The 11,131-nt window shown below is 27.9% G+C and overlaps 1 protein-coding gene across 1 annotated transcript; it reads right to left on the reverse strand.

The window, feature by feature from the left end:
* Positions 1-3,915: 3,915 nt before the first annotated feature.
* Positions 3,916-5,820, reverse strand: LOC121229405 (phytosulfokine receptor 1). Its single transcript, XM_041113600.1, has one exon. The coding sequence runs from the start codon at positions 5,457-5,459 to the stop codon at positions 4,446-4,448; it is 1,014 nt and encodes a 337-aa protein (XP_040969534.1). The 5' UTR covers positions 5,460-5,820; the 3' UTR covers positions 3,916-4,445.
* Positions 5,821-11,131: the final 5,311 nt, after the last annotated feature.

An 11,131-nucleotide genomic window follows, 5' to 3' on the forward strand; every position in this document is an offset into this window, starting at 1 on the left:
CCTCAGTTTCTTTTTATTTGTTCATACCAAAATTTAACCCCATTTTCATTTTGGGTGAGAAATTTCCAAATGGGAAAATTACATCAAATTTTCATACAACTCACCTAATGATTGTTTCCTTTACTTACCAAAGGATTAATGAGCCACCCAAGTATTATGTTAAGCTTGGGGATATTGGCAGGCAAATAATGCTCATTTTCCAGCCATTTCATTCCTACTCAGGATTCACACTTATGAATTTCAACATTCAGACTGAATGGTCACTTCTTTGCAATTTCCAACTTTTTCACAACGAATTATTTTTAAAACCGACGACTACTCTCAACCTTTTTGCATGGTCCCTTAAAAGTTGACACAAATATCATCAAAAAAAAAATATCATCAAAAAAAATATCATCAGTTTTTAATTTTGCTTATACTATGGGGAGCTTTGAAATGAATATCAACTTTAAATTCTAAATGAAATATTACTTATACCATACATCTATCTTCCATTTTTTAAATTAACTTTTTCATTTTTAAATATTAGTATTATATCAAGTAAATTCTTTCATTAATTAGGGCATCAAATGTTAGCTTAGACTTGATATAAAATATGGGTTAAACGGTAAACACGTATTTTCATATTATATGGATAACTTAAATATTACATGTAAAAAAAAGAGAAAGAAATTATCGATCTTAAGTTTTAATGATACTCTTTCGACTTAATCCATGAAGCTATTAAACTTTTCAACAAAAAAAATTCAATCAAGTCACTTAAAAAAATAAAATATTTAATTAAGCTCTCAAATGTTAAAACGAGTCAATTTATTAATATTAATATGAGAAAATTTTAAATTTTATTTCAAAGATTCAAGTTTAAAATCAACCTAAACAAATAGATGTCCCAATTCATTTAAATCTGGACATAAATTTCACCATATTCATAATAAATGGAATATTTTTTACACCCTCACTAATCTAAAAAAAACACCATAAACTATCTAGCTAACAATTACTTCTATAAATAAATTTTAAGAAATATTAAAAGCATTACAAAAATGAACGAGAGACGGTGGCGGTTGCGTTTCTTGCTACGTCACAGCAATTAAATCCAGAAAAGGTGGTGGTGTTTTTTTATAATATTTGTACAACTTTTTAATTTTTTTATATGCTTTTCTAATTTCTAATTTTTATTTATAATTTAAAATTTTATATCTATAGTGAATTTGGATAAGTGTATCTTAATATTCAAATGCACTTAAATGTCTTTTTGTTCGATTTTATTCTTAACTTAGAATTTTTAAATATTTTTAATAATTTATATTTATATTTTTTATGTGAATTATTACGTCAACATTATAATAGTTAGTTGATAATCGTTAACAATTAGACTAGTACAGTAACAATCAACTATACAAAACGTTAGTCAATGAACCTAATTAATGCTTTTCTAATCTTTATGGTTTAATTGGGTTTTCTTATTAGAGGGACTTGATTTTTTTTTAAGGGTTTTTCAGAACCTAAAGTCAACTTTTTTTAGTAGATATGTTAGATTCATATTATTCATATATTCGTGTTTAATTTTTAATCCATACATTTTAAATGTCATCTACATCAATTAAAATTTTAGTGTAGTTTATCTTCCTATTATTAAATATCTAATTGAATTGGTGTCATAAGTTAATTGAACATCAATTCAATTGGAAAAAATTAAAAAAATTAAAAATTTTAAAGCAAAAATTCTATTACAAGTGAATTTTATATTTATTTTAAAATAAATAACTTAAACTATTATTAAAATAAAATTTTAATATTTTTGGAGCATGAATTCGAATGTTATTATATATATTTATGTATATATATTCTCATTGAATGTTACATAATCTCAATATATGTGATGTGAAGATGGCATATATCTAGTCTGTTATTATATTATTTTTGATGGATTGAATTTTTAGATTGTTTTGGGGGGAAGATAGAAATCATATCATTAAAGAGAATGCGCAGGAGATACACAAAGGTTCTGCATCATAACAAGCAGTGGTGGTCGAAACCAGATAACCCAACCCAATAGGTAATTTAGCCACAACATGAATCAATCGGAAGAAATCACTTGCTAACTTGAAATTAAACACTAATAATAGTATATTAAAAGTGTTTATAAATTGAGTCAGGTGGAGGTTTCAATTCTAAAAATTTCTTTCGGTTCCAGCCTAACTTCGCTTAGTTTGACGTGTTTTATTGTTTAAAAAATAATAAGAATTATTTTATTTAAATCTAATATATTAATGTAATTTTTAATTTATATTATTTTATTATTTTAAATTAGTAAAACAAAACAGATTGGGTATATTTTAATTATGGTTCATAATTTCATATTTTAAATTAATTTTCATACATTAATTAAATATTAGTATTATATCAATTAAGGCATTAAATGTTAGTTCAAATGTGACATAGAGCATATAGGTCAAATTTTAAACACATCTATACATTGTATTTAGAATTTGAATATCTCATGTTAGAAAAAAAAGAAGATATAAATAAATAGCCCTCATAAATTTTAATGATTCTTTTTCTTATTGACATGTTAGATGTGTACTAGTGTTTAATTTGATAATGATATTGTGAGAAAATATTTTGATCCATGCATTTTAAATATTCTCCACATCAATCCCAAATTAACATTATAGTAATGGAAGGACTTGATTAATTTGATAATGATATTATGAGAAAATATTTTGAAAATTAAAGAATTTAGTATTTAGTTCATAGTTTTCATGTATCTGATGTAATTAACCAATGTTTTTAGAATCAGATCGTTGATTGAATTGATTAGGTCACCGAACCATCAGGTTAACCAATCTAATTAAACATACTAAAAATTAAAAACCCAATTCAACCAATTTGTATCCAATACCATTCTCTAGACCAATAGAAAAAATGATATCAAACTACTCATTCAATTAAAAAAGTATAGAGACTAAAATTGATTAAATAAAAAAATAGAAGTAAAAATAATCAAATTAAAATAGCAAAATGTATATACTATACATGTTACGTAATGCATCTTGCCTGTCTGTTATAATACGCTAGAAATGAAGCATAATGAAAATAGTATAGAGGTGAGTTTTATATATTTGTTTTTGGAAATGAGAATATTGTTTTAGAGTTATGATGTAGAAGTTGAAGCAATGACACCCAACAATCACTCTTGACTCATTTATTCATTATTCATTATTTCTTATAGCTAAGGGATACAAAACGAAACTATCAACCATAGCAAGGTTTTCTTTTTAAGAAAGATTTTATTTACATATCAAAATTCAAACCACCCAGCCTTACCCTCGACTACTGTTTTGTTTTTCTTCTGTTCATTTATTTTTCCAACTTTTAGAGTAAAGTGGGCTGTTATATCACCCCCAACGGCAATCGGTAACCATACCACTTTGGGCTAACCCTCCTCTGGGCCTCTCTATTTTTTCCAAGCCCAATTCATAACTCCATCTCCTGCCTGTAGTCGACAAGCAAAATTACGACTACCATTTATATATTCTTTTTCAATAAGTGTGAGTATATAATAACTTGTTCGAATGAATGTTTGGTCTTGCATACACAGGGACCCGAATTGCAATCCTTGTGGAAATCTAACACTTGTTTTAGAATTTAGATGGAGCAGCTCCGGTTTGTTGGGTATACACTATTATTGTACAATTTAAGCAGAACATTGGTTAGATTCACTCCACTGCCTTGAGCTACTTTTTCCAATCCAATATGAATAATGTAGACTTAATTAATAATGGGCAAACTTTGACAAAGCGATCTATATATATATGTCTAAATTGTCAAAACAGAATATTTTCTAATTAAAAAAAAACACCAATGGCTATAATTTTACTATATACAGACAAAGCAAACAGAATCTAATGAAAATTAAAGATTTATTACATTGAATAGTGTGTTGGAAACAAGAAGAAGAATAATTGGAGAGAGAATCAAAGTCCAATCAAACACAAAATTGGGTCCCCAAAACCAATTTTTTTATATGAACAAAATTGTAGAAATATTGTGATTGATTCTAAAACACAAATAATTGGGTAATGATTAATTTACAAAATGAAGTTTTAGTCAAGTGATGGAGCCATAGCAAACCCCCCAAAATCTGATAATCAGATTGAGAAAGACATAATATAAAAAATTAAGGGAAATGGGTCCCTTTCACCACCAATGTAAGAAAATCCCCCTATTTCCACACGGAAACAATGATTCCCCCATCACCGCCCCTCTCCAACCTTTATAATCTTTCATTTCAATATTTTCCCACACAGTTCTTACCCTCGTTGGCCAACTCTATCTTGCATCCATTTTGAAGACAACCCACGTGTATACAATCTAGCTTTGGCTTTTTGATGATCAAAGTCAAATAAAATAAAACAAACCCAATATTCAAATTTGGCACTTTAATGACAGACCTCAATCTCCAGATTGTTCAAAATGGATGCCACTTGAGAAATGGAAGGCCTGTCTTTTCTGTAATTACCAACACAAGCTGAAGCAACTTTTGCCAGTCTAAGAAGAGGTTTTATATCAGAGGGAATTACGAGTCTGGGGTCCAAAAGTTCACTAAACCTTTTGGCTTTGATCAATGGCAATGCCCATCTCACAAGCAACCCTTGTTCACTTCTCCTCCCCGTCAAAAGTTCCAACAACACCACCCCAAAGCCATAAACATCGCTTTCCTTGCAAGCACCACCTCCCTTTTCAGCCCAATACTCGTCATCTACATGCCCCACAAGCCCCGTCATCTCTTTGGGTGCCAAAAACGATAGCCCGTAATCACATAACTTTGCAACAAATTTCACATCTAATAATATATTCGACGCCTTTAATGCACCGTGTACTATATTGGGCGCCATCCCTTGATGCAAATACTCGATCCCCCTGGCCACCCCGGCAGCAACCCTCAAACGCCGGTTCCAATCTAACAACGAAGCACCATCGGAGTTTTCATGCAAATAAAAATCCAAATTCACCATGCCGACAAACTCCATCACGATGATTCTCTCACCCGGCGCTTGTGAATACCCTATGATTGGGACTACGTTAGGATGCTGAGCCAAAGAAAGTGTTTTTATTATCGAATCAAACCCGAATCCAGCATTGCTTAATACAAGCCGTGGATGTATCCTTTTCACCGCAACGAGCTCCCCGCTAGGCGATATGGCTGCAAAAACAGTACCTAAGCGGCCTTTCCCGACGATCCTTCTAGGGTTAAAGCCATCTGTCGCTGCATCTATGTCGGTTAACTGATAGGAGCTGGCACAAAACTTGGCGGGGAGCTCTAATTGTTTCTGATCGGGCTTTTGTGGTTTCTTCCTGCAGATGATGATGATGAGGACGATACCAAGAATGAAAAGAGAGATGGAGAGAAGAACCAAAATCGAATCGTAAGCAATATCGTCGGTTTGGGTCATGTTTTGTGAGCTAAATTAAACTATGGCGTCTGAAATGGGTTGGGAGAAATGGAGAAGGAAGGAGAGGGAGATAGGCGGGGGAGTTGTCTAGTCCATTCCATATACTGACGTGTTGAAAAGGGTTAATCCTAGAAATGGATGGGTTTGGACTTTGAAGTTTGAAGTTTAAAAGAGTTGAATGAAGGGAAAATGGGAGAGGTTATCATAGTTTGAGTAAGTGCACAGACTTTGAAAAAAGGGGTTAGATTTGGTAAAAGAGTTGGTGCTCCTTTTCTCCAAGTCTACCTTTTTTTATTTTTGTTGGCCGACTCTAGTTTTAGAGGCTATTATTATTGTTGTTGTTTTATTTAAGGGTACCATAATTAATCATATTCTTTAATTGAAAATTTTAGCTAAGATAAGCTAATTCAGTAAGGATTAGGAGTGATTTGGATTCCAATCAATTCATTTCAATTTATTTCTTTTATTTCTTTTTGTACTTCTCATAATACTTCGGTTTATTTTTTAGTTTTTTTTATATATAAAGTTGGATTTTGAATCTTATTTTATTTTCTTGACAAAATAAATATTGTTTTATAGTTTTTGAATATTTTTTAGAAAAATTTTAAATTTTTTGAGAAATATTTCTAGACAAATAAATTTTCTAATAAATAAAAGATAATAAAAACTCTATTTTAAAAAATAATTCTTATATGATATTTTTAAAAATATATTTTTATATAGAATTTTTAATTTATTTATACTATTATGGTAAATACTTTTATTATATAAAAATTTAAATTAAGAAATAAAATTCAGTCAAATTTGATTAATTGTAATTTTTTTAACTTATATTCCATTAACCGTTTAAATAATTCGACTCAAATTGATTTTTAATTGTAAGGGTCAAATCACAAAAAATTATTAACAGGGATGCTTAATGGCAAAACTCGAACTCTAATGAATTTCAAGATGTTATGTGATACCCAACTTACGGTTTAGAGAAAAAAATTATATAAAAGTAAATAAAAATGAACCATTTAATTTTTTTTTAAAAAGTAAAATGATTTGAAAGATATAAATATATTAATAATAAAAATTTTGGTATTTGGAACATTTTCAAATTGAGTTGGTATCTACTTGATAGCTCATAACACCAAGTTAATTGAATTAGTGTTCTGGGTTAAATGGATATCAACTTCGTTCGATGATGATTAATATATTATTGTTTTATAAAATAAATTATATGAAAATATTTCTATTGCAACTAAAATTTAATTTAATATATTTTTTTTGTTTCACCATCATCTTTAATGGAGGATAATTTGTTTTTATATTATGATATTCAAAATCTCAAACATACATTTCAAATGGAAATTAAATAGTAATGTGAGTGATGTAGGCAATAAATTTGGAGGGATTGTGGAGATAATGGATGAATAAAATATCTTTGTCATTTGCATTGTCATGAGGCTTTGATGGCAAGCTCTTAAACTCTAGATTGCCAAGTACTTGTCAAGGTTTTTTAAAAAAATCTCATGTTGATTAAGATATGGATAACGAAAGTTTGGTAAGTTCCACTTTGAATCATGTATCTTCTTTATATATATTTCCAATTGCAAATAATAATAATTAATGTGACTAATTTAATATTTGGTGTCCGCCTGGAATAAAGTGAACCTGAAAAGCAAGGATATATTGGGTCATAATTTCTTTTTTGTACAAAGGTTTGAGAGTTTTTAGTTAGAAGAAATGCAGGTACCATTTAGACAAGCTCCATGCCCACCAAGATATATGGGCCAAACGAAGGTGTTTCGAAATTTGGTGGAAGAAGTAGGTGGGTCGGTCCACGGCACGTATAATTTTAAATCACCCATGTTTACCTAACATTACATTCTCCTGCTTGTTTTCATCTCTAATTTTGTTTTTGAATATTTCTTGGGGAGTTTTTTATACAAACAAACCCCACCCACCATGTTTTATGGATATTCTTTCCATAATATAGCATTATAACATTGCATTTACTACTTTGGAACTAAAGAACACTAGTCCCTAGGGCTTGAGTTTCAGTTTTAATATAAAACAATTATGCTAAATAATGTGAATTGAAGTGATAGACAATAAAACCATTTAATTTAAACTATTCTATTCAAGTAATTTTCTTTTTATAAACAAAAAAAAAGTGATTGTGCAAAATATTATTCAACATTCTAATCATTACAAAATATAAACTAAACATAACTTAAACTAAAATAATTCTACATATAATCTACAGTGGAATTTAAGTAAAAACTGTAATGACCCAAAATTCGTGGGCACTGAAAAAGTGTTTTATCGGGCCTCTGTCTTAATGAAACGGGTTCGTAAATAATTATTAGGCATAATTATAATTCTAGTAGTGTATTTAATTAGGTTTTAATTAAGTGAAATTATCTCAATTTAGAATAATTAGTAAAAATGACTAAATTGAATAAGAGGTAAAATTTAAATTATAGAGTAATAGGAAATAAAAAAAATTAAAATGACCATTTATATGAAATGAGGCGAGATATATGCATCAAAATCTAAGATTTTTGTTTTAATTATTTATATATATAAATATATATTATGTTATGTTAATTTATAGTATTATTAATTTATAACTTAAATAAGTAAATAAACAAAAACATACCAATTGTGTAAAATACAAGAAAATATACTTATAATAAATATGTATGTTTTCTTAAATAATAAATAAAAGATATCTATTGATTATTATTATTTAATTGATATTATATTAGTGAATAAATTAATAAGTTGACAAATGTAGGATCATGAGATGATGCATGTGTAATAATATATATATAATACTATTGTAATAAAAGTATTATTTATTAAGTAAATATTTATTATTTATTATTAATAAGTTAAAGATATTTATTAGATAAATAATTAAAATTATAAGATTTTTGGTATGAAAAACAAACTAGATAATGACATTTGTAATAATATGAATATATATATTTGTATTATAATTATGTATTTACTTAAGTTTTAAGTTAAAGATATTTATTAATTAAATATTGATATTATAAGATTTTTATTTGTTAAATAAATAAAAGAAAGACAAATGAATGGTAGTAATAGTGTACAAATGTATAAAGATACATGTATACAAATGTATTAATTATATTGTTATTAAATATATATTTTATAATTATTAAATTAACTTAAATATAAATATAAAATAAACCACGAAAGTATAAATAAATAAATAAATAACAAAACAAACAAAAAGAAACAGAATAGAAACAGAGAAAGCCATTCGAAAGTGGGAAAGAAAAAGGAGAGAAAGAAAAAATTCAGGTTTTAAAGCTTGAAGTTTAATTGGTAAGTTTAATCAAGTCCTTTTCTTTTAAATTTGATGTTTTTGGAATCCTAGAAGGAAATACTCTTGGATTTAAGTTAAAATTTTGAAAGTTAATAGATTTTTGAGTAGGGTTTATGTTGAACAAATGATGGAATTGGGGGTTTATTTGATAGAATTTTTGATTGGAATTGAATAAAGGATTGAATTGTAAACTAAGCTATAAGTTTTGAGTTTTAGGATTAAATTGAAATAAATTCGAAATTATGAAAATATGATAAAAATTAAATAGTTAAATGTGAGTTTGGCAAGAAATTGAGTAGTAAAAAGGTATGAATTAAGAAAGAAAAATATATAGGTTTAGTTAGGATTAAATTGGAATTAAAGTAAAAGTTAGATAAAAATTTCAGAAATTAAATTATGTTGTGTTAATGATTGTGAAATTATTTTAATTGTTTGTAGCTAATATCGAGTCTGAAGCATCGGCCCAAAAAGGAAAATAAAAGATCGTCGAGGATTAAATCCGAAGAGAATTCTGGTTTCTATCATTGAATTAAACTTTATCATTATTATGTGTTTAATTTAATAATTATGTGTGGTAAGTATTTAAGGTAAGTGTTTAGTAAAATGATAAATTTATGATTGGGCATTGAAATTGAGACAGATACTGAACTGAATTATGGAATACTAAACATTGTTTTGAGTACTGAATTGAATTGTGAAGTTACTGAATATTGTTATGTGTACTGCATTGAACTGTGAAATTATTGAAGTAATGAATTACAGCAATACTGTGAAACTGATTGAAAAAATGAATTATATTTGATACCGAACTTATATGGAAATTGTACTGAAAAGTGAATTAAATACCCTATTAACTAGTCGGGCTAGTCGGATATAGTTGGCATGCCATAGGATATGGAAGAGTACGGGTTTTTTCCGGCTTACTAATCAGGCACTTATGTGCCAACTACTGTTACTGTTACCCTTACTGTTACCGATTCGACACTTGGTGTGTCAAATACTGTTACCGTTACTATTACAGATTCAGCACTTTGTGTGTTGAATACTGTTACTGTTACCGTTATTGATTACTGTTTAGGTATTGTATACCGTTAAGGCACAATGTGCCGTACTGGTGTGTTGGTTGGAATCCGTGTATCCGCCGAGTCCGAGTCCGAGTCAAGTTAATAGAAATAAATGAAATAAATTTACTGATAAAACTAAATTTGAATGATATGAAATATGTGAAAGGTGATAATTGAAATAAAGAAATAAAAATGGTATATATATATTCAAATGATAACATAAAAAGATTGAATTGTTCATTAAGTGATGATAATTGTAATGTAAAAGTATGTGTGTGATTAAATGTATTTAATTATAAATTGAATTATAGTAATACCACTGAGTATATGCATACTTAGCGTACGGTTGTTTCCGTGCGCAGGTTGTAGAAGTCAAGTACTGAACCAGCATCCAAAGGCAGACCCGACTTCAGCAAACTTATGGTGATGTATATTTTCTTTTGGTAATGTGGCATGTACATAGGATGTATATAAAGGTTATTATGTTTTGAATATAAATGGTTTAAAATGTGAGTACTACAAGTCTAAGAATTACAATGAAAAAAAAAGTTTATCCATTTCAAATTAATTAGTACGTTGATAAATTTAAATTGATATTATATTGATTGAGTTTGATTATAAGATATTTAGAATAGAAAATAAGTATGTGAAATGAGTTGGTTGAATTGGTTATGTTTGAAATAGATACGTTTTAATTTGCAGGGGGTTTTATGTAAAAATAAGTAAAAATACTGTCGAAATTTATAAAATAAAATAAAATTCCAGAGTACTAGAAAGTGTCCCGTTTCATTTTTAATACATGTTTTAGACTTCAAGAGTTCATTATAGGGACTTAGTTATTAAATTATACTATGAATGTTATTTTATTTGTGAATTATTCGTAAGTTATCTGATTTGTCTGGTAATGTTTCGTAACCTTGTTTCGGCAACGGTTCGGGGTTAGAGAGTGTTACAAAAACAAATCAAGGCCTAGTCACACATAAATCATTTAAGATAAGACTTAAACCTAAACACTTAAAGTCTGAGGATCTTAATCTTGCCAACGCAGTCAAAGGTTAAGTGAAGGGTGCTGTGTTTTATTTCCAAATTATATTAACAAATTTAAATTTTGAAACAATAATAATAGGACTCACCAATAATCTAATATTACTATACTTAAAAATTAATTAAAACTATATTATTACATATCCATGCGGGAGGAAAGAATTATGTAAAAAAATTTACTTACAAAAATTTAAAGAAAACTTTGATTAAAATAG

Source organism: Gossypium hirsutum, chromosome A05 (assembly GCF_007990345.1).
Source record: "Gossypium hirsutum isolate 1008001.06 chromosome A05, Gossypium_hirsutum_v2.1, whole genome shotgun sequence".
NCBI classification, from domain to species: Eukaryota; Viridiplantae; Streptophyta; class Magnoliopsida; order Malvales; family Malvaceae; genus Gossypium; species Gossypium hirsutum.

Coding starts and splice junctions, on each gene's coding strand:
- LOC121229405 (XM_041113600.1), bottom strand. CDS start 5,459: ATGACCCAAACCGACGATATTGCTTACGATTCGATTTTGGTTCTTCTC.